Source organism: Psammomys obesus, unplaced genomic scaffold (genome assembly GCF_907164565.1).
Source record: "Psammomys obesus unplaced genomic scaffold, mPsaObe1.curated_primary_1811, whole genome shotgun sequence".
Lineage (NCBI taxonomy): Eukaryota > Metazoa > Chordata > Mammalia > Rodentia > Muridae > Psammomys > Psammomys obesus.
The window spans coordinates 1,172,527-1,195,475 of record NW_026596088.1 but is presented as its reverse complement, the minus strand read 5'-3'; the positions used below and the strand labels follow the sequence as shown (position 1 = coordinate 1,195,475).

The window sequence follows — 22,949 nt, the reverse complement described above, 5'->3', positions numbered from 1 at the left end:
AGGGTCTGCTGCTGTCGGGTGAAGGGTACGAAGATAACTTGTGTGATGGGAATGCCTGGCTGTTAGCATGGGAGAAACATGAGCCCCTGCCCCAAGCCCTAGCCTGGGACTGGGACTGGGACTGGGACTGGGAAGGAAGGAGTCAGGGGTTAGGAGAGGGTTCAGAAGTTGTATTTCAGTGCTGGCTGAGCGAGCCACACCCTCCTGCCCCTCCCGTTGGAGAGGAGGTCCTGACCTTCACTCAAACTGTCCTGGAGTGCAGTGTCACTCCAGCCTGGAGCTGGAAGGGGACAACTTCTTTCAGGGGTCGGGTGCGAAGACAAAGTCAAGAGCTTGGCGTTCGGCCCCGGCCACATTGGGGTGCCAGAGGTCCACAATGAAGACCACTCGAGGTCCATCTTCAGGGGATCCTAGGACACACAAGGGTGGAGACAGCAGCTGATACAAGCACTTCTGTGCCAGGGCATTCACATCAGGTACAGAGGAGGGCAAACAGTGCCAGGCCCTAGCCGGTGTTGTTCTTGTGAGGCAGGGTGTCATCATGCAGCCCAGCTCTTGAACTCCCCAGCCTCCTGCGCACAGGTGCTGAGTTCATAGGTGAGTGCCAGCACATCTGGCATTGTTCTAACCCTTTATTTTGATAACCACCTAGGGAGCGCAGACAGTCTAGCTCATAGGCCTGTGCTGACAGCCACACCTCATGCAGTCACCTGGCAAGGAAGGCAGGTGCCCCTTAGGTGATGGGAAGAGCTGTGATTGGCCCAAGGCCGTGCAGCCCCAGAATGGTGCCTCTGAGACAACATGGCCGGAGCTCCTCAGCTCTGTGGTCCCGCCCAGCAGAACAGGAGCCCTCTTACCGTTATGAGCCACCGTGTGCAGGAAGGAGTCGTCCACCAGGAGGCAGTGCCCTTCAGCCCAGCACTGGGGCTCACCACCAACCACCAGCTCGCAGCCAGGGGGGATCTTCAGGCCTGTGAGGAGAGGACAGGCATCCAACACTCCCGTTCCAGGAGCCTGCCTACTCAGTGGGCCTCACGGGCCAAATTGTGGTCTTCTCAAAGGTGAGGGAGTATATTCACAATCGTCCTGTCTGAAGGACACAGACAGGCTGGAGAGTGCTGCTATGGGAAGTACATCTGTCGTTTGGAGAAAAGCTTCCCTGGGCAGTCTCCTTTCGGACTTTCTGTCAGTTCAGCCCAAGAGCCTTCTATGTGCTGGGCACTTCCAGCCTGACCCCAAAACCTCGGTCCAATGTGCTGAGAAAACTGTTGGCTCAGTTTTCTCAACATGACTAAGGCTGAAAGGCCAGCATGTGCATGCTGTCTGCAGGGAACAGCCAGAGAGCTCTAATGAGTCAGCGCGGGGGTTTGGACTTGATTCTGAGGCCCACGGGCCCCAAAGCACAAGACGCACCCAGCTGACAGCACACAGATTTGGGGTGAGCCAAAGTCATGGCATAGAAAAACAACCATGGCATTTGCTTCTTTCCCAATTTTCTTTCGATATTTAAAACATTAGAAAGAAAATGTTAATCCGGGTGCAGAGGTGCACGTCTGTAATCCTAGCACTTAGGAAGGCAGAGGCAGGCTGATCTCTCTGGTTCGAGGTCAGCCTGGTCTCCAGGCAGGTCCAGGACAGCCAAGGATACACAGAGAAACCCCTCTCCATAAACCAGTTACTTTCAGTGAGGGAGCCTAAATAAAGTAGGCCAAATGTGATGGCACACACCTTCAATCCCAGCACTCAGGAGGCAGGAGGAGGCAGGTCTCTGAGTTTGAGGCCAGCTGGTCTATATTTAGAGTGCCAGGCCAGGACTGCATAGTGAGACACCCTGTCTCAATAAACAAGGGGGGGCACAGGAGGGCTAGAGTATTTCACTATACTTCTTGAGACTAAATTAAAAAAAATAATAATAATATCAAGACCCAAGTTTTCTCAAACTTGGGGTCCTTGCCTCAGCCTCCCAGGTGCTGAGATTACACAGGCAAGCACGCTGTGCCTTCTTCAAGGGGAAGATTCTGAGAAGAGAGGCATGATGGGAACCATAGTGCAGAAAGACCCAATGGCAAAGAGGCGGGGAAGGAGGAAATGTGGAGACAAAGGTTTGTGGACAGGCTATACTCACCCAGATGGCATCTAACCCGAGCATTGGTGGGTCCACAGCGGCCTTCCAGCCGGGCCCCAGGCAGGAGAACAGAAAAGCCAGCATTGCCGAAGGTGTTGGCACTCATGAAGCTGCGCAGGCCCCTCAGAGCGCGATAGGCTCCCGGGCACCGCCGGCAGTTGCTGGGTTGGCACTTGCCCGCTTGGTATAGCAGGAGCTGGTAGCACCCAGGGGCCAGGGGTGGGGACCAGCCCCGAGGCAGAGGAGTCGTCCCTGAGAAATCCCAGCTTACAGCCCCAAAGTCCCGCAAAATGGCCGGGAAGCTGCTCTGTAGGAGCTCCACGTCATGCCTCTGGGCGTCACGTGGCACAAAGGGGGACGAAGGCAGGTCTGGCAGGAAAAGTAGGCCTGGGCGCTGAATGCCTAGGACCCCTGTCCCTCCTGCGGGGCCGGAGCCTCCCTGAGCTGCCCGCCTCACTCTGCCCATCCCAGCCCAGGAGTAGCGCCTGGCGTAGGCCCGAAGCCGCCGGCTCACTAGACCTTCTGCCCTGGGTCCTTCTCCAGGATCCCCAGAGCCCCTCGGGCCGGCCTGGGAGCACACATCAGGCATCCCGCCAACACCCCCAGGTCGGCTCCCAGACCCCAGGGCCTGCAGGTCCTGGGAGCCCAGGCGGTAGCAGTACCAAAGGAACAGAGAAGTGAGAGCTCCGAGGAGCACAGTGAGCGCTGAGGAGCCTAGGGGCAGCGGCCATGGCAACATGATGGGTAGAGAGGCCCTGGCCAGGAGGCCTCCTGCGTCTTCCAGACCCCAGCTCCCGGGCCCCCCCAGGTCTCCACCTGTCCCCTCCATGGCTGCTTCCTGGCTCCCTCCCTTCCACATGCCCACTCCTGTTCCCTCTTCTCCTGCAGGCTCCCCAGCAGACCTTTTCCCCTTCCCCCAGCCCTCTCTCCTCTTCCTTTTCCTTCTCTGTTTTGACTGTCTCCACTCTCAGATCGCTCTAGTTCTCTCTCTTCCTTCTCCTTCTCGCAGTCTCCTCTCCCTCTCCACCTTCAGTCTCCCACTGTCCCCTCGTCTCTCCTCCCTCCACTCCGCTCCTGCCTCCCTTTCCCTCTCTGCCCGGTCTTTGGGTCTCTTTCTTCCAGCTCCCCCTGACAGCAGGGGTCCCTTCTCCACCTGGCCCTCCTTTCTCCTTCCTCTTCCCTCTCTCCTTGTCCTGTCTTCTCCCTCGACCGGGTCGGATCCGTCCTCTCTGGTTCCCGGATCTCCCACACACCCCTTCCTGGGCTCCCACTCACCCTGACGTCACTCCTTCCCGCAGCCCTCTCTGCTTAGCTACCCGAGACCCTTCCCAGAGACAGCCGCAGCCCAGCCCCGGGGGGTAGGGGGGCGCTGGGGGAGGGGAGACCTCTCCCTAGATTCGCCTCCCTGGACTCCCACCCCCAACCGAGCGCCACGTGGGGTACAGGGGCACAGGGCCAACCTCCAGCCGCCCCGCAATGCGAAAAGAAGGGCGGGGCGGACCCGGGGGCGGGGCGATGAGGCCGGTGCTCTCGGTACTGCGAGTCGGGCCGTGGGCCTGCGGGTCCCTGGAGAGGTCGGCCTGGGACTCTCCTCTCCCCCGAAGCCAGCCTCGGGCTGGACGCGGGATGGCGAACGCGGCCCCAGCCAATCACGGGCCCCGAGGCCCGCCCGCGCGGGCGGAGCCGGGGAGCTGTCCGCGCGCCGTGGTGCTGAAAGGGCGCCCGCTCTCGGCGCCGGCCCAGCCGGGAGGTCGCCGGTGGCCGCCGTCAGACCGTGTGCAGAACGGGGAGGGGGTCCCGGCTCGCACCCCTCAGCCTCCTTACAAACGTGGACACGCCCCTTCCTCCTGGGGGAGGGTCGAGCCCATCCCACCTGAGCGTCGGTAAAGGGCACAGGGAAGGCCCTCGGGGAGGTCCGGGTGTGAGCAGAGGACATACTGGACAGACCGGGAGGGCGCGAACCAGGCTGTGCCACCCCCACCCCCACACCCGGCACCCTGGGAAGACCAGGTGCAGATTCCAGATGTGCTGGAATGGCGCCGGGAGGGAGCCTAATGACTGCTGGGACCAGAGTTTCCTCTCGCTCCCCTAGGGGCCTCGGAGTGCAGACTACGGTCCTGGCTCGGGATCCCTCCTTCCTCCGTCCGCACTTCCTCCTCCTCCTCCTCCCGCAGCGGAGAATAAATCCCAGGCCCCTCCCTTCGCCCGTCCCCAGGATCTGACGTGGGCTTGACACCTTTCTCAGCTTCTCCCTCCCGCAGCTCCAGTGGTCCAGCTTCGGCCTCCCTGGTTCCGCAACCCTTTCCCTCTTCCTCTCCGCGATAAGCCCCGGTAGAACGCCGTTAGGGCCCTCTGGATCCTCAAGCCCACCCTGGGCCCCCGGAAGCTGCCTTCTTCCTCCCACTTCCCCCGGAGGGCTATCCATCCATCCCGATGGACCCAAGCACCCGAACAAGGGGCTAACCTTCGGCCCTCTCGGCCCCACCCCCCCGCAGCGGGAGCCGCGCCCCCCTTTGCCGTAGATCGGAGAGCAAAGGATAAAGATTGAGCAAAAGGGGGCGGACTCCAAGCAACCCCTAGGCCAATTCCGCTCCTCCATCCCAAAGGGAGAAAAATTGTCTTCCTTTGCTGACCCTTAGCAGGAAAACAAAATTAGAGGAAAAGATAAAAGGACGCGGAGGGAAAAGTGGCAACTAGATTCTTGAGAAGAGCCACAGAGGAGAGAAATTAGGGTGAGTCGCCATGGGGACTCCCAAGGCCCAGCACCCGCCGCCTTCCCAGCTGCTGCTCCTAATTCTGCTGAGCTGTGCCTGGATTGAGGGTAAGGACACGTGAGGGTGGGCCCTGGGAAGGCCCTCGGGGTCTTTCACCTTCTTTCTCTGAGCAGACTGAGTCTTCCGAGCTTGTGGGGGAGGGGAGGGGCACAGTTGACTGCGAAGGGGCAAGCCAGGGCTTCTGCCTGGTACACCGGAGCCCTTGAACTCCTAATATTAAGGAGATGGGGAAATAAAGAAGGGGAGCTTTCCGTTGTGTCTTGGGGGTTAAATCCAGGAAGAGGAGCTGGAGGAAGTTGGGTGGATGTCTGCGGAGGCGGTAGAAGCAGTCAGGGTACCTGGGTGGGAGATGGAGGTGCTGGGAGAGACGCCAGGCGCTGCACACACAAATGTTCTCGGACATATGGACAAAGACAGATGGACACAAGTGGGGATATTGAATCCCTGACTCTACTGATCCCCAACCCGGCTCTAGAGTAGACAGCAGAGACTGCAAAGACTGCAGAGAGAGAGAGAGAGAGAGAGAGAGAGAGAGAGAGTCTGCAGAGGCAGAAGCCCCAGAGAAAGCTGGCACTGCGGAAGCAAGGTCTGGGGTGCTGTTAGACTCTCCTCAGAGTCCTGGGATCGGGGGAGCACTTCAGTGGGGAGGAATGGAAAGCAGTCCCAAAGCCCCGGTTCTGCACATCCTGCTAGAGCTGTCCAGGGTTAGTACTAGCTGAGGCTCTCACTGGAGGCCCAGAGACCGGGAACAGGGACTGATGACTGAAAGGGCAGATTGGAGCCATTCTTCCAGTCTTGGCTCTCAGCCCAGCCTGGGACCCTCTGAGTGTCTGCTAGGAAGTGCTCTGGGAAAGATCTCTCCAGATAAGGAGGGCATGGAAGGAAACGATTCACAGGCGTTCCCCCCTAGGTCTGCCCCTGAAGGAAGATGAGATGATGCCAGAGCCTGGAAGTGAGACTCCTACAGTATCCTCTGAGGACCTGGCTGAGCTGCTCCATGGGGCTTTGCTGCGGAAGGGCCCAGAGATTGGCTTCTTGCCGGGTGAGGCTCCCAAAGTGACATAAAAGTAGAAGGAGAAGCCAGGTCTCTGTGACATGGAGTGTCTGGCCCGGGGGAAGGCAGGTTGAGAGAGTTCAGGCAAATCAAGACCCCCAGGAAGCCAATGAAATTCAGAGGGGGCAAGTGAAAAGAGTCAAAGCTGGCCCTAGACAGAGCTAGAGATAAGAACAGGATGAACAGTCAAGAGAAGGTCATATGTATATATATATATATGTGACGTGAATTCAGAGAACCAGAGTCACAAAAATGGTGAGAGAAAAAAAAAACAAAACGATATACAACTAGCAGCCGATGCAGGATCATAAAACCAGACAGCAATAAGAATACTGAGCAGAGAAAAGCTCTGGAGAGAGCTAGACAGAGAAGAGAGAGAGGGGTAGGCAGGAGTGAGAGCCAGATTTGGGGGTGGGGAGAGGCTCAAGAGGGTTGTCAAGGCTGTGGTGGAAAAACAAAGGGAGCTTTGGCTGCAGAATCTTGAGAGAATGTGGGGGGCCTGTGTGAGTAAGGGGGAAATGGGAGCCGTGCCCTGTGAGGATGCTTGCGGTCTTGTTTCATTCTAAGCTGTTCCCTACCCCTATGGGCCAATTTGTTGCTCCTGTGCCCTGACTCCCCTCAAACTATCTCAGGATCTGACCCAGACCCCACACTAGCCACCCCTCCAGCCGGCCAGACTCTTGCAGCGCCCTCCCTGCCACGTGCCACTGAGCCAGGGACAGGGCCTCTGACAACAGCTGTCACCCCTAAGGGGGTCAGGGGGGCAGGCCCCACCGCACCAGAGCTGCTGACCCCGCCCCCTGGAACTACAGCCCCGCCCCCACCTGGCCCCGCCTCCCCGGTCCCACCCCTCAGGCCCGAGGGAGGAGAGGAGGAAACCACCACCACCATCATCACCACAACAACCGTCACCACTACTGTCACCAGCCCAGGTGAGGTGGTAGTAAGGGGATGGAAGAGCCCACGTGGGGGTGGATGGGCGGGGGGAGCCGCTTGGCTCGCGTGGAAGCAGGAGCTTTGGGTACAGGTCGCAGAGGGGCTTCTGCGGACTTCCATCCATACTGTAGTTGGGGAAGGAAAGCCTCAGGAGAGGCAGAAAAGGGGCACTGGATAAGGAGCGTGAGAGGTGCCGGGGAATCCAGGCGACCCCAGAAGGTGCTTGGCTGGTTGGGCAAGCACACAGGACCGCTCGGTCCCAGGCACTTCTATCTCTTTAGTTCTGTGCAGTAACAACATCTCGGAGGGGGAGGGGTTCGTGGAGTCTCCGGATTTGGGGAGCACCGCCAGCCACTCTGTGGAGCTCCTAGATTGCACCTACAGCATCCACGTCTACCCTGGCTATGGCATTGAGATTCAGGTAATTTTCTCTGGTACTCGTCGAGGGCGCCCAAGACTGGCCTGGGAATCGGTGAACCCGTTTTCTGACTGGGATGGTCCCGAGACTTCTAGAGTTCTGCAGCGTGGGTGGTTCCCCGGAGGCTGGCTCCCTGCTGACTTGGCCTGGCCTGCCTGTATCTGGCTTCCCTAGGTGCAGACTCTCAACCTGTCTCAGGAGGAGGAGCTCCTGGTGCTGGCCGGTGGGGGGGTCCCCAGGCCTGGCCCCCAGACTCCTGGCCAATTCCTCCATGCTGGGAGAAGGACAGGTCCTTCGGAGTCCGACAAACCGGCTGCTCCTGCACTTCCAGAGTCCTCGAGTCCCGAGGGGCAACGGCTTCAGGATTCACTATCAGGGTGAGGAGTCTGAAAGGCCACTGGAGGGACAAGAGCCACGCGGGCTAGAAGGGCTTAGAGCCCTTCTAACTCAGGGCACTGAGAGGATCTTCCTCCACCGTGGGACCCTGTGAGGGCAGGACCCTCAAAAGGCACACATGTATATTTTTCTCTCATATTCTTGGATCTGCAAATGGGGATGAATGAACCCAAGTAGAGATTCATTTATTCGGCTCAGTGAATTTTTACTGAGTACGTATTTCATACCAGGTTCTGTGTTTGCCTTGGGGCGGGGAAGGAATAAGCTTGCTGCCAGTCTGTCTGTAAGGAGCTGAGGATCTGATTAGAAACAGATAGGTAATGGGAATGGTGACGTCTGTGCAGTAAGGACTCTGATGGAGGGTGCTCAGGCGAGGGGAGCAGGCATCAAAAGGGACCAAATGTTTTCTAAGGAATCTAGGAACAGCTTCTTGGAGGAGGTGATGACTAAAGGGAGACCTACAGGAGGAGGGGGAGAGGAAGAAAGGGAAATAAGCAACTGTCTGATGGGTTGATGCCGAGTTCCGGAGAGGAGAGAAAATGTAACCCTCAGAAAGGTGAAACGCCTCAGCAGGGAAGGCAGAATGGTCCGCGCTGTGTCACCTGGGGTAGCATATTTTACCTTTCTGTGCCTCCTGGCTCCATCTGAAAACCGGAAGTTAGAATACTTTGCGGGGAGTGTTGCTAGGACGATCTAGTGAGGTGGTGCCTGAGGACGGGGGGGTCTGGGACACAGGGAGGCCTTGGAAATGTCAGTCAGCGCCACCACAGCCAAGGCAGAGAAGGAGGTGAAGAGTGGATAAACGGAAAGGCTACCCCGGGAAGCAGACAGAGCCCCTGTGGGGAGCTCGGGGGACTTTAATCTGTAGGTGAGAGGCAGACAGTCGAAACAGCACCAGCGGGAAAGTGACACTCTTGGGTTTGCCCTTTTGGCAATTTCTTCTGACTTCCAGGGCAGGACTGGGGGGAGGGTTTCATGCACCCACACATGGACAGGCCACACAGGTAAGCACCCGTGCTATCCTGCGTGTGTTGGGGGAACCTTCTCACACTGCACATGCATTCTCTGGCACACGTACATGTGTGTAAGCTAAGGGGCTCAGCCAGTGTCCCCAGTCCAGACATGGCTGTCCTCTTCGAGGTCCCTCCGTGTGCCCTTAGAGGCGGGAGACACCATCTCCTGGCTCCACGTATTCCCCTTCTCCCCGGAGACCTTGCGCACCTTATGAGGGCCCTTCCTCATCCCTGGAGGGTCAGTTGTGCGAGGCAGATGCCTCCCCCACCAGGCCTGTTGGAGAGACTGGTGATCAGGGGCTTGTATTTGACACCAGGGACCCGAGTGTTGGAGACAAAGCGTGCATGCCTTGGGAGCCAAGGGCTATACATCATTTGGAAAAAAAAGTTAAAAAAACTACCCACTGGCTCCTTTAAGCAGCCATTTCCCTGGGGCATCACAACTAGGGCCCCGGGTAAGTGGGGCACTGAGGGGGGCGGGGCTGCTATACAAAGGGGACTTGCTTGCCCGCCTTGGTCCTTCCTTATTTGCAGCTCCTGAGGTATCTTTAGGACAGAGGTGCTGCCTCAGCCCCTGTTAACCTGCTCTAACTGTGGCCTCATGTCCAAAGCGCCAGCCCAAGCCCAGCAAATGTGCCCACGGGCACAGTCCTTCCCCTCACAAAGAGAGGACCCAGTCAGCTCCATCTCTCAGAGGAGGGAAAAGGTTTGAGACACCCGGTTCCCAGTGTGAGATCAACTTGCTCGGGCGCTGTTTCGGTCTCATAGTGATAACACATAAGAGGCAACGTGATGAGAAAATTACATAGGTAGAATCGAACACAGACAAGACCTCATGGGAGCAGGGAAAGCCAGGGAGGCTTCCTGGAAGAAGTGGTACTTAAGTTACTCTCTGAAGCGTCAGAAAGAGACCAGAAAGCCTTGCATGTAGGGGCCCAGGCGTGAGCAGAAATACGGAGCTGGTCTGTCTGTGATGCTGCATGCCGTATCGCTCAAGCTCGCTGGACGCTGAGGCAAGAGGTCCAAGAATTCAATGCTGGCCTGGGCTGCGCCGTGAGATCTTGTCTTGAAAACTCAAAGGTTAGCTGCGTGTCAGTGGTGCACACCTTTAATCTTTGCCCTCGGGAGACAGAGGCAGATGAATCTCTGTGAGTTCAAGATCAGTCTGGTCTACAGAGAGAGTTCCAGGCTAGCTGAGGCTACATATTCAGCCCCTGTCTCAAAAACAAGACAGAAACCCCAAGGGCTGGGGGTTTAGTTTATGGTGAAGCATGTGCCTAACACGCACAATGTCCTGGATTTAATCCCATCACCAGAAAAAAGGTGGGGGGCAAAACAGCAAAGGGTCACAGGATGTGTTATGTAGGACATCTGGGCCTTGGGAGCTGAGTACTAACTCAAGGACTAGGCTGGACCTGGCTGGGGAAGGGGCCAGAACATCAAGCTAAAGCATTCAGACTTGGCTCTGTTGGCCGAAGGCGTTTACCAAACCCGCTGGTTTTAGAGGACTGTTTTTATGTCTGCTTGCCTTAGTAGTCTGGAGACTCTGGAAAGGCAAGGTATGGTTTGTTTTGTTTTGTTTTCTTCCTGTCTGCTCCCATAGGCCAGCTTGATGAGTTTTGATATGTGAAAGGGATAGGTCTCTGACAGAATCGCGGAAGGCCCCAGAGTCAGCAAAGACAAAGCCTTCTGCTGACTAGAGCCGGCCTGCGCCTCCTACAAGGCACAGCCTTGGAAACTGAGCGTGGTGGTGAGGTTTTCTAGAGGCTGGGACAGGAGGATTGAGAGATTGAGGCCAGCCTGGGATACATAACAAGACCTTGTTTCAAAACCAACCCGGCCCCACCTTCCTCCCTCCCAGATAATTTCAAGAGGCTTTGGGAAAGAATGCAAGCAACACAGCTGTGCAGAATGCACGCAGGGACACCCACAGCCAACAGCAGGCAGTGATCACTGCAGGACAAAATGGCTTGAATGTGGACTAGCAGATCACTGTTGCTGGGGGAAAGCCCCAATCTGAGGTTCGAGGAAATCGGTGCAAAAAAACGAGGTTACACGGTTCTCAGTGCGAGAGAACTCAGTGCAAACCAACTTCTTAAGGAAAACAGAGTTCTACGGAGCCCTCTATTTCCACTAGGGGATTCGCTCAGCGGTGCTGGATATCAAGATTTTAAGTCAAACATTACTAAAGCTGTTTCCTGTCGCTAGCCTGGCTGAAAGCCCCGTGTCCCTCCATACAAGAAAGTCCGTGAAGGAAAACGCCACGAAACATTTCACATGCGGGAGCCTCATCATCTCCCTCTAGACAGGGGCGCGCACACTCTTTCTCTGCCTACCCCTAAAACTGCGCAAACCGAGCCAGAAGCTGAGCCATCAGTGCAGAGGCTATTCGTTCTTAGTGCTGACGAGAGCTCAGGGTGGTCCATCGATTTGCCTGAGGGCCTCACGACCAATAAGGCTGGGCTCTAAAATAACTCTTACCTATAAACGAGGACCAAAGCGGGTAAACAAGAGACCAGAGAAATGTGCTCGTTGATGTTGCTCTTCCGGAGGAAGCGAGTCAGTGAAAGGAGTTTGCTTTGCTGCAGCATACACTGCAGAGTGGAGCCTGTTTGTTCCCTGGGAGGGGGTGGGGATCGCGTGAGAATTTGCTGTGGGTCAGCAGCCCCTCTCTCTCTTCCTTGACCTGTCCAGCATACCTCCTGAGCTGTGGCTTCCCACCCCGGCCAGCCCACGGGGATGTGAGCGTGACAGACCTGCACCCTGGAGGCACTGCCACCTTCCACTGTGACTCGGGGTACCAGCTGCAGGGCGAGGAGACCCTCATCTGCCTCAATGGCACCCGGCCAGCCTGGACTGGTGAGCCTCCCAGCTGCACAGGTGAGGCTCTCATTGCAGGACTTCTGTCTCGGGGGGTCCAGGGTGGTGGCTGGGCTGGAAAGTCGCCATCTTTGGGGAGAATCCATCTTGAAGAAGTTTGTAGCTGCGGGGTCTCCCCAGAGCTCTCTCCAGGGAGGGTCTCCATTCTCGGGGAACCTCCATCCTTGTCTGGGCATCTTGGGATGCCCCGGTTGGTGCTTGCCGTCTGATTACTGCTCTAGGCGCCCTTTCTTTGGAGAGCCCTCCATTTCAGGGAACCATGTTTGTGGTCCTAAGAGCTTCATCCTGCAATCCTTCCACCAAGCTTTAAACGCTTACACACTCGGGCTTCTTAGCCTCCAGGCTTCTCGTCTGAGAGTTTCGATTTTGAGGCTCCTTGTCTCAAGGTGCCCGCCTCTCCAGAGGCTTCATTTTAGCAGTAGCTCTGTGCGGATGGTTCTATTTCAGACTAGGCAGCAGTCTGGAGAAGGTCCTGTCCCTCTGCTAAATGTGTGGGGCGGAGGCCATGCTGGCCGGTACCCACCAAGCTCTGGAGTTGGGCCTGAGAAAGAGCTGAAGCCTTTCCGGTCTTTCTCTGCCCAGCATCTTGTGGTGGCACCATCCATAATGCTACACTGGGCCGCATCGTGTCCCCTGAGCCCGGGGGAGCTGCGGGCCCCAACCTTACCTGCCGCTGGGTCATTGAAGCAGCTGAGGGGCGCCGGCTACACCTGCACTTTGAGAGAGTCTCGCTGGATGAGGACAATGACCGGTGAGGGTCTGGGCTTTGGGTCAGAGGTCCCTACCCTGGGAAAGCTGGGAGGCCTCATCAGAGTTAAATGACACTAGATGTAGATCCTTGTGTCAAACCAAGTTTTGTCCTAACCTCCTCAGAGAGTGCAGCTATGCAACCTTAGATGCAGCAATCTAAGATCTCACTGCACCTCCGCTCTCTCTCACAGATAACAGCACCCTTCCACACACTTAATTAATAAATGCATTAAGATATATAAAGACGTTCAAGTGGTGCCTAGGACATGATCTGCATGATAAGACTCTGTGCTGTTACTTTCCTCCCTGTTCTTTGCAGTGAGCGCTCGGGCTGAGCACACAGTCTTCCTGTGTCTCTGTAGCCTCCTCTCTAAAATGAGGGACAGTCGTAGTGTCTACTTCTATAGTGACGAAAGAGTCCTTGCAGAGATCAAACAAGATCAAGTGTGTTGGGGCTTAAAAGAATGCATGATTGGGTTAGTGTCTGATAATAGCAGCTGTAAAGACAAGCCTGGAGAGCAGGCAAGAAGGCAGCTTCCAAGGGGAAAATGCATCTGCCGCCCTTCTGTCCACCCCAGGCTGATGGTGCGCTCAGGGGGAAGCCCCCTGTCGCCTGTGATTTACGACTCCGACATGGATGATGTCCCTGAACGAGGCCTCATCAGCGACGCCCAATCCCTCTACGTAGAGCTGCTTTCAGAGACGCCAGCCAACCCCCTGCTGCTCAGCCTCCGATTTGAAGGTAACGGTCTCACTTCCTGGCCATGCCCAACCCCCACCCCATTTCCTCTTCCTCACACTAGGAACAGCCACAAGCTCATTCTCCCTCCGTGCTCATCTCTGTAGTTGGTCTCTGACCCCTGACAGCTATCCCTTCACAGAGACACCTTTTCCTTCCAAGTAGTCTCTTACGATTAAATTTCAGATATGGCTGGGTCCAGTATACAGCCAGGCTGACGTGTATCTGTCTTGGTTCTTGACTGTGCCGTGGCTTCATTCACACACAGGCTTTCCCACTGGGGCAGACCTAACCACAGAGTTAAGGACTGTCAACTTCCCTAACGACATCAGGGAAGAAAACGAAACGGCAGCAAGAAAGGAAATGTTCAGGAGAGCTTTGGGCCACCATTTCAGAAAAGGTTCCCATCAACTTGATTCAGTTCAGTTCAGCCAGGACATTTTGAGATTGGCAGGTTTGTTTTTGATTGGTCCCAAATAAGCCTCGTGGACTAAAAGTAGGGAAGGCACTAAAAGTAGAGAATAGGGGAGCAATTACCAGAAGGAGGAGGAATGGATGTTAGATGGGTCAGGAGGAATCAGTGGTCATGGGAGAAGAGGCAGTTAGGTGTGGCCTTCCAGGATGGAGGGTAATTAGGTCAAAGGTGGGGGCAGCTCAGATGAAAGGGCAATGGCGCATTTGGGAAACAGCATGGCTGAGCATTTGTAGGAACAGAAGAGGCCGTGGAAAAGTTGAGTGGTGGCAGCAGCAGCGCACGCCTTTAGTCCCAGGGGAGGCAGAGGCAGGTGGATCTCTTGAGTTCAAGGTTAGCCTGGTCTACAGAGTGAGTTTCAGGACAGCCAGGGCTACACAGAGAAACCCTGTCTCGAAAACAAAAACAAACAAAAGAGGCAAGGGAAGGGAAATGTTCAGAGATCAGAAGGACGTGGTTTTGGATGGGTCACAGATAAGTGGATTCGGCACTGGGCCCTGAGAGATGAACAGGATTTGCATTTGATACCTTGCCGGGTCAAGTAATACAAAATACAACAGAAGCCCAGCTTTTCGGTGAGAACCCCAGTCTGCCCATTCCGGGGGACCACCGCTGTGCTGTTCGATTCAGAGTCCTCACCTGCATGAGAGGTGGTTTTGTAGATAAGGCACAATCAGATGAACAGAAGGAAAAAAAAAATGCTCTAGAGATGTTCATTTTGGCTGACTTGTCCTCTGTGCGAGCTGAGCAGCCTCTGCGCTCGCTGCAGTTTTGGATTCCAGTGACAGTGTGGATGATCAGAATCCAACTGTTATTTCTGAGGCTAGAACACACCCACGGAAGCCAGCTCTCCAGAGGCGCCCCTCCCCGGGCCCCTTGCTGTTTCCAAAGCCTAACGTCTGTGGATGAGAACTAAACCTTCAGGACTGTAGCTCCGGCTCTGTCCTTGCCACCTAGATGACCTCGGGCAGGTGGCTTTTTGTTTGAAGGTGCCCTTGTCCGTAGAATGGCGGTTAGTGCTATTGGCACATGTACATAGTCCCAGCCAATTGGAAGGCTGAGAGGAAGGAAGATCTCAAGTTCAAGGTCAGCCTGAGCTAAACAGTGAGACATCCATCTCAACATGCCACAACAAACAAACAACCCATGAGGGGCCAAGCAACACCCCAAATCAGCCTACGTGCCCAAAATGATATCCCCGAGGCCTGTCCTAACGCTTACTGTCTGTGACCAACTCCTCTCTAGCCTTTGAAGAGGACCGCTGCTTCCCCCCTTTCCTGGCACACGGCAACGTGACCACCACAGACCCTGAGTACCGCCCAGGGGCACTGGCCACCTTCTCGTGCCTCCCGGGATATGCTCTGGAGCCCCCAGGGCCCCCCAATGCCATCGAATGCGTGGACCCCACAGAACCCCACTGGAATGACACAGAGCCAGCTTGCAAGGGTGAGCCCTCTCCGTTCTACAGAGTCCTTCCAGCCTACAGAGTAAGCCCCAAAGCCGGGACCCCAGGAAGGCAACTGTGCAAGAGAGCTGGATGAACACTGAAACATACTAACCCAAAGCCTGGGGAAAGCCCTGCCCCTTCGGAGGCTGCTTTCTTAAGGGAGTAACTGCTGGGCTGGTTATGAATTCAAGCTCAGACCCGAAAGGCTTCTAAAGCTAGACAGAACTAGAGCTGGGCAGAGTGTGGATCCGGTGAGGAAGCTGGGAAGCGGGCATGGGCGGGGTTAACTAAGGGCAAGGCTGGGAAAACAATTGTAGTAGAACCTAGATGTGGCAAGATTGGGGTGGCCTGGTGCACACCAAGAGCAGTGGGGGCTGGCAAAGGGGGAACTCGGGCCCACATGGGTCCTGAACCTCATACCTCTTCCCCAGCCATGTGTGGAGGAGAGCTGTCTGAGCCGGCTGGTGTGGTCCTCTCTCCCGACTGGCCCCAGAGCTATAGCCCTGGCCAGGACTGCGTGTGGGGCCTGCACGTCCAGGAAGAGAAGCGCATCTTGCTCCAAGTCGAAATGTATGTTTGGCTCGTATAGCGTGTGTAACGGGTTTGGGTTCTATCTGGTGTGTGAGAGAGAGTGCATTCTGAGCCCAGCTGGCCCTTCTGAGCTCACGCAGAAGTCTATGTGTACATGGCGATCTGAAAGAAGCCGTCAAGAGGGTGCAGGACAGAGGTGGGAGACCTGGGTTCAAGTCACTTGGAGAATAAGGCCAAGCGAAAGGGTAGCACGAGCCTCTTCAAGGGCCACTGCAGGTCTGGAGGGGTTCTTCTGTCAAATGCTCTACCGTTGAACTATACCCCCTCAGTGTGTGTGAGAGAGACTGCTTCTGGAGCAAGGGGACCCAGGCCCCAAACTGGGGCCCCAGTTGCTAGTACCAAGTCAGCGGGTGCAAGTCGGTGAGCTGATTTGGTGCGAGGTGGTCACGGGAGTGGAGAAAAGGAGAGTGGGCATGGACCCAAAGCAGACACTCACGAAGAGCCCAGGATCAGAGAGTAGAGGGACTATGGTGTTTGATTGAGCAAAGCTGTTTTGGGGGGCATACCGTGGGGAATGGAAGACACGCTGGAGAGTGGACGGAGCTTGTCCTGTGCAGGGTTGAAGATTAGGATGCGGGAGGGGGGATGGGGCCAACCCATCTCCGGAACCTGAAAGAACCCTAGACGGGTCAAAACTGAGAGTGAGGATTGGGGCGGGGAGGGGCTGGTTACGATGAGCAGACCGGGTTGAGACTGGGCTAGACTGGGCTAGTCGTAGTTCGCCTAACCTTCCGTCGCCTTCCCCGCAGCCTGAATGTTCGCGAAGGGGACATGCTGACCCTGTTCGACGGTGACGGGCCGAGCGCTCGGGTCCTGGCCCAGCTGCGGGGACCTCAGCCACGCCGCCGCCTCCTCTCCTCTGGACCCGATCTCACTCTGCAGTTTCAGGCCCCCCCAGGGCCCCCCAATCCCGGCCTAGGCCAGGGCTTCGTATTACATTTCAAAGGTAACGGAAGGCGAGGGGTCTGGAAGGCCCAGGGGCCGGGCAGGGAGCGGGTCCCAGCGAGAGGCCCTCTGAAGCTGGAAGGGCGCCCCGTCTCCACTGCAGAGGTCCCGAGGAACGATACGTGCCCGGAGCTGCCACCTCCCGAGTGGGGCTGGAGGACGGCGTCCCACGGGGACCTGATCCGGGGCACAGTGCTCACTTACCAGTGCGAGCCTGGCTATGAACTGCTCGGATCGGACATCCTCACTTGCCAATGGGACCTGTCCTGGAGCGCGGCGCCACCTGCCTGCCAGAAGAGTGAGTAGGGCCCCACCCCTAAACTCGGGCTTGGGTTTGGGTTCCGCCTTTGCCTGTCCCTCCCGGGTTGTCTAATTTCGCCCTGAGTCCCGCCTGGGTCTTCAGACCCAACTCTTACATGGCCTTTAGGTCCTACCCCATGCAGCGCCTTGAAATTCACGCACATGCGCAGGTCCTGCTGCCTTTAGTTTAGGCTGCTTTCTTCCCCTTCACCTGCGCTCTACCAGCTTTTCATCAAGGTCCAGCCCCTTTCCCTCCCGACTCCGCCCCCGCCAGGGTTTGAGTCCCACCCCTTCCGGGTCTGGGTTTTGCCAAATTAACTGCACCTGGACTCCGCCCCATCAGCTCTCTTCTAAGCACCCCTAAACTCTCCAAGAGCTGACACTGTGAGACGTCGCCCTGTTGGAGCCAATGCTGGTCCGAAGGCTCGATTTGTTTTAATGCAGTAACTGAAGCCCGGCACAGGGCTGTCGGTTATAGGACAGGTTTCGTGGATGAAATGGGAGCAGAGCGTTAGACTTCAGGGGGCACCAGAGGGCCAACCCTTGCCCTAGCCAAGGCTGCCCTCAGAAAATTGCCCAGGCTATATCCTGAGTCTGATGCTGAGTTGACACTCAAGTCTCAGGATCTATCCGGTGCTCCAGAGCCACGGTGCTGGCAGGTTCCAGCTTGGCTAAGCGCCGAGCCCTGGGCCACGAGAGAGATGGCAGTGACACGCTGATCTCTCAGGATAACCAGGATCAAGTATCTGTCAGGGTGTCCATAGCACGGGTTTATATGAATCAAAGGCCTTGGGGTGGAGGGGTAGCTCAGATGTCACGGAAGCGCCAGAGGTCCCCTGGACCCACATAAAAGCCAGCTGTGGTGGTACGCCTGCCTGTGCCTCCAAGGGCGGGGGGGGGGGGGGTGGTGGAGGGTCACTGGAGCTTGCCGGTTCAGCTGGATGGGTCAGCCCCCCGATTCAGTAAGGGGCCGTTTCAGGACTCGAGGTGCTCAACATCAAACCTCAGGCCTCTGCGTGCGCATTCATGAACACATGCAGACGCACACTCAGCAACGCCATGACGATGATGGCCTTCTGCGGTAGCGCTGACAGTGGAAGTGCAGGCAGGACATGTGAGCTGAATGGGCTGGGCGCCATGCAGATGCGGGCGACACAAGCGCCAGCCTGTCTTGAGACACTAGCTTCTGTCCATAAGGATGGTCTGCCGTGCCAGGGACAGAGCCGGGTCGAAGGTATTGTGCTCCGACATATTGATTAAATATTTTGGATTTTGCCAGAAGCCAGGGGCCGAGTTTGTCCACTTACCCATTTTCAAAAGATATAAAATACATTGATTTACCCCCCCCCCACCCCAGCCACAGGGTCTTACTGTGTGGTCTAGGGTGTCCTGTTCTGGAACTTGCCATGCAGCCCAGGCTGGCTGGGAGCTCTTATTCCTTCCTCTAGTCTCTAAGTGGAGGGACTATAAGCACTGCAGCATCACACTCTGCGAACCCACTGACCCTGAGGTGTCTGACTCACAGTCTGTGCCCTGCTAAGGAACTGGTGAGAGAACAGAGCTCTCAGGCCTCCGCGAGCCGCTTCCAGGCGACCTACTGAGACCCTCGCTCTCCCCTCCCTAACCTTTCCCTCCTATCACCAGTCATGACCTGTGCTGACCCGGGAGAGATCACCAATGGCCACCGGACCGCCTCCGACGCCGGTTTTCCCGTCGGCTCCCACGTCCAGTATCGCTGTCTGCCAGGGTACAGCCTGGAGGGGGCGGCTGTGCTCACCTGCTACAGCCGGGACACGGGTACACCCAAGTGGAGCGATCGGGTCCCCAAATGCGCCTGTAAGTCTGGGGAGCAGCCCACGGAGGGAAGACCTGGGAATCCGGACCAGGCCTGCTCGGCGTCTAAGCGGGCCTGCGGCCCTCCCCGCTTCCTGCAGTAAAGTACGAGCCGTGCCTGAACCCTGGCGTGCCCGAAAACGGCTACCAGACACTATACAAGCACCACTACCAAGCGGGAGAGTCGCTACGCTTCTTCTGCTATGAGGGCTTTGAGCTCATCGGCGAGGTCACCATCACCTGTGTGCCCGGCCACCCGTCCCAGTGGACCAGCCAGCCCCCACTCTGCAAAGGTGCCAGGGCAGGAGGGGGCGTAGCAATATATGGGGAGCGACGGGGCTAGAAGAGCTGGGTAGAAAAATGCAAGAGCAGTGGCTGACCCTACCCAGTGCCTTCTCCTGTGGGCTCTCATCCTGACAGGCACGAAAAAACCTGGGGAGATTTGAGGTTCCAGAACTGTCAAGGGCTATAGGGAGGGCCTTGGCTTAGAGGCCCCCTGTCCTCTCTGCAAAGGCCTCCGTTTTGTTATCAGCGAGATATTCTGAAGCTGGTTGGCTCAGACGGTCCAGGAACCTTGAACCTGTAGTGGTCTGAAGGAGAGCAAGCCCTGGCCCGCCAGTTCCCGACAGCCTCCACACACAGGGGAAAAGACACGCTTAGATTGAACAGAGGGCAGAGAAGCAGGCTGTGCAGCCCAGCCCCACAGGGCTCCGGCCCTCTCCCCAGGCTCCTTCCCTCCCTGGCTCAGACCCCGCCCCTCCCCCTCCTCTCCCTGCAGTGGCCTATGAGGAGCTCCTGGACAACCGAAAACTGGAAGGTCAGTGAGGGTCCAGGTGGAGACCAGGCCTGGCCATGCTGGGGGGGCAAGGTCAAGGCTGGGGGCAGGAGGTCAGGCCCCGGAGGGGTGAGGACAAGGGTTCAGGGCCCAGGGCAGGAGGCTGGGAGAGCCCAGGAGTGGGTACAGCCTTGGCTCATTTTCTGTTCTTCCTCCCTCTCCAGTGACCCAGACCACAGACCCATCAAGGCAGCTGGAGGGTGGGAACCTTGCTCTGGCCATTCTGTTGCCCCTGGGCTTGGTCATTGTCCTTGGCAGTGGCGTTTACATATACTACGCTAAGTAAGTACCCTGCTCTGCACCGCTGGCCAGGGCAGGGGTCAGAGCTGGCATGGGAGCCTGGCGAGGGAGTTCAAGGACTCACTCATGATAAGACCGATGTCCCCTCCCTTTCCCAGGCTGCAAGGAAAGTCCCTCTTTGGCTTCTCGGGTTCCCACTCCTACAGTCCCATCACGGTGGAGTCAGACTTCAGCAACCCACTGTATGAAGCTGGCGTGAGTCTCTCCCCTCCCCTTGCAACGCCACCTCCCTCAGCCTCCCCAAGGACTTCCTGATCTTCAGAAGTCCCTGCCTCGTCTTTTGGGCGGGGAGATTTCAAACTCAGTTGCTTATGTAGGAAAGCCCTGACGATGGCCAAAGCAAGCTATGTGTGGACAGCAGGTAATAACCACTGCTGCTGACTGGAGAGCCAGAGCCCGTCTGCAGGATACAGCTCTAATTCTTAGTGGGTACTTAGGCCCAATCTCCAGATCTTCTAATTGTTCAAGACATCTCAGAAATTCATCTTTGCTGTCTTAACATATAGGATAAATTGGCAAGATTCAAATATATATATTAGGGGGCTGGAGAGATGGCTCAGCAGTTAAGAGCACTGTCTGCTCTTCCAAAGGACCCGGGTTCAATCCCAGCACCCACATGGCAGCTCACAACTGTCTGTAACTTCTGTTCCAGGTGACCTGACCCTCTCACACATGCAGACAAAACACCAATGTACATTAAAAAAAACAAAAAAAAAAAAACAAAATATATATATATATATATTAGCAATATTCAACCCAGGAAGTTTTTTTTATTTTGTTTTGTTTTGGTTTTTTGTTTTTGTGACAAAGTCTCACTATGTATCAGTGTCTGTCCTGGAGCTCACCAGACCAGGCTAGCCTGGGAATCTCAAGAGATCTGCCTGCATTTGGCTCCTGAGTGCTGGTGTTTAAAGTGTGCACCACCATACCTGACTGGGAATCTTTACTAAAAACTTTTTGTAGAAATTTTTCATTTTTTAAAAAAATATGTATGGGTGTTTCGCTGATTGTTTGTTGGTCCAAGTGCATGAAATACCCTCAGAGGCCAGGGAGGGCATCAGATCCCCTGGGACAGGCATTACAGATGGCTGTGGGCCATCTTGTGAGTGCTGGGAATCGAACCTAGCTCCTCTGGAAGAGCAGCTAGGACTCTTAGCTGCTGAGCCATCTCTCCAGCTCCTCTGTATTAATTTAAATATGAACATCTTGCTGGACGGATTGGTTCACAATTTTAATCCCAGCACTCCAGAGGCAGAGGCATACAGCTCTCTGAGTTTGAGGCCAGCCTGGTCTACCTAAGGAGTTCCAGGACAGCCAGGGCTACACAGAGAGACCTTGTCTCAAAATATGATGGTCTCCTTGAGAGTACGTGGTACTGGACATTGAACTTATGCATGGTCAGCTGTCAGCTCCTGACACTGAACAGCACCTGCGGTGTCTCATTCTCTTCTGTATTTTGACACAGCTCTCTCTATAGCCCTGGCTGGTGTATGTAGATGAGGGTGGCCTCAAATTCACAGAGCCACCTGCCTCCGCCTCCAAGGGTTGGGATTAAAGGTGTTCATCGTCATGCCCGCTCCCCAGTCCTTTTTTAATTTTGAGACAGGGTTTCAATGGTCCAGTCTGGTCTTGAACTACTTCCGTAGCCCAGGCCAGTCTTGAGTTGGGCTCTTCCTGCCTCCACCTCCCTAGTAGCTGGGATTATAGGTCAGTACCACCACCAGACTCAGCTCAAATGACGTCCTCCCCCTCCTTGAGGATGCCTCTTCATCTCCAACTCACTCCAGTTTATCTGCCCTTTCTGTCCTCAGGATACACGGGAGTACGAAGTTTCCATCTGAGCCCTCAGTCTAAGTCTGCAGGACCCAGGACCCCCCATTCTCTCATCGTTCTGGGCAGTGAGGACCTGGTCTTGGGCTCCCCTCTCCCCTGCTGTGTAAATAGTCTCCCTGTCCCACGAGGGGGCTCTGATGGCCCTGGAGACCCTACCGTAAATAAACCAGCATCCTGCCGCCCAAAGCCGCCTCTTCTTAGTTGCCAAACAAGGGGCCTTCCACCCCCTAGCCTACTGACTTCTGGACCCCGGAAGGGAACTCAGCCCCTTGCGACTCCTGGGTCCCTCCAGCCCAGGGCCCCACTCAAGAACTGTCCCCCAATTCTACTATCCCCATGGCCATGAAGGCTCCCTACCCCCAGACGCCTGACTGCTGCTGGGCCTTGGAGGGTGAGAAGGATGAAGGGAGGGATGAGGCCGAGCCCCATCCCTTCCCCGTGTCTCCCTGCCCACACTCTCTCCACCTTAATTTGCTTCTGAGTTCTTGTTTTTGAGCAATAAACAGAAAGTCACCACTTGTAACTGAGCTGGTGAGTCTGGGGAAGTGGGTCTCAAGGTGGTGGGGCCGGCGTGGGGAGCCCTCTGGGAGAGTAGGTTTGGGGAAATGGAAGCTCTTTGGAGGAAAATGCAGATCCAGATTTGGGCGGTATCCCAGGTGCCGGCCTGGAGTCCAAAGCCTTGCTTGTACTGGGTACAATGGAGCCTACATTAATCCCAGCTCTTGGGAGGCAGAGGCTGACAGAATTTGAGCTCAGTTCCAGACCAGCAAGGACAGCATAGAGTGACCCTGTCTCGAAACAAGCTTGGCTTAAGGTTCAGGCCCTATAGAGGAGCAACTGGGACAACTGAGCTCTTCACTAGTTCTTGCTAGGTTCCTGTAGCTAGAAGAGCCACACTGCCCACAGCCTTTCACAGACACAGGGAGCAATGAGCCTTCCATTCTTTTCACTTTTTGAAAATGTTTGCATATTTATGCATTCTGTGTTGTTCTTTCTCCTACTGATCTTTTGTGGCTTATTTATTGCTTCTGTCTCATTTTATTTAAATGGTCTTGCTATAGCTCAGGCTGGGCTGTCTGCCTTTTTTTTTTTTTTTTTTTTTTTTGGATTTTTGAGACAGGCTGTTCTAGAGTCACTGTGTAGACCAGGGTGGCCTCAAAGTCACAGAAATCCACCTGCCTCTGCCTACAGAGTGATGGGATCAAAGGCAGGTGTCACCACTACCACCCATGGTCTGGTTTCTTTCTTTCTTTCTTTCTTTCTTTCTTTCTTTCTTTCTTTCTTTCTTTCTTTCTTTCTCTCTCTCTC

The 22,949-nt window shown here is 55.9% G+C and overlaps 2 protein-coding genes across 2 annotated transcripts; one reads left to right on the top strand and one right to left on the bottom strand.

Moving 5' to 3' along the window:
• Positions 1-71: 71 nt before the first annotated feature.
• Positions 72-3,478, bottom strand: Asphd1 (aspartate beta-hydroxylase domain containing 1). Its single transcript, XM_055627322.1, has 3 exons — positions 2,126-3,478; positions 858-971; positions 72-410 (listed from the first exon to the last, which is right to left on the bottom strand). Exons 1-3 carry the CDS (start codon positions 2,982-2,984, stop codon positions 301-303), a joined length of 1,083 nt encoding a protein of 360 aa, XP_055483297.1. The 5' UTR covers positions 2,985-3,478; the 3' UTR covers positions 72-300.
• Positions 3,479-4,382: 904 nt separating this feature from the next.
• On the top strand, positions 4,383-22,168 carry Sez6l2 (seizure related 6 homolog like 2). The gene is given in 19 exon segments (XM_055627320.1): positions 4,383-4,946; positions 5,810-5,941; positions 6,586-6,885; positions 7,171-7,310; positions 7,482-7,532; positions 7,534-7,684; positions 11,411-11,596; positions 12,179-12,347; positions 12,925-13,088; positions 14,803-15,003; positions 15,436-15,574; positions 16,345-16,541; positions 16,644-16,838; positions 18,485-18,676; positions 18,775-18,966; positions 19,452-19,490; positions 19,673-19,790; positions 19,907-20,003; positions 21,620-22,168. Coding segments are annotated over 19 exon segments (2,772 nt in total). The 5' UTR covers positions 4,383-4,867; the 3' UTR covers positions 21,650-22,168.
• The last annotated feature ends 781 nt before the right edge of the window (positions 22,169-22,949 follow it).

Coding starts and splice junctions, on each gene's coding strand:
- Asphd1 (XM_055627322.1), bottom strand. CDS start 2,984: ATGTGGAAGGGAGGGAGCCAGGAAGCAGCCATGGAGGGGACAGGTGGA. Junction 972..2,125: donor TCGGGTTAGATGCCATCTGG/GTGAGTATAGCC, acceptor CTCTCCTCACAG/GCCTGAAGATCCCCCCTGGC. Junction 411..857: donor GCACACGGTGGCTCATAACG/GTAAGAGGGCTC, acceptor TGTGTGTCCTAG/GATCCCCTGAAGATGGACCT.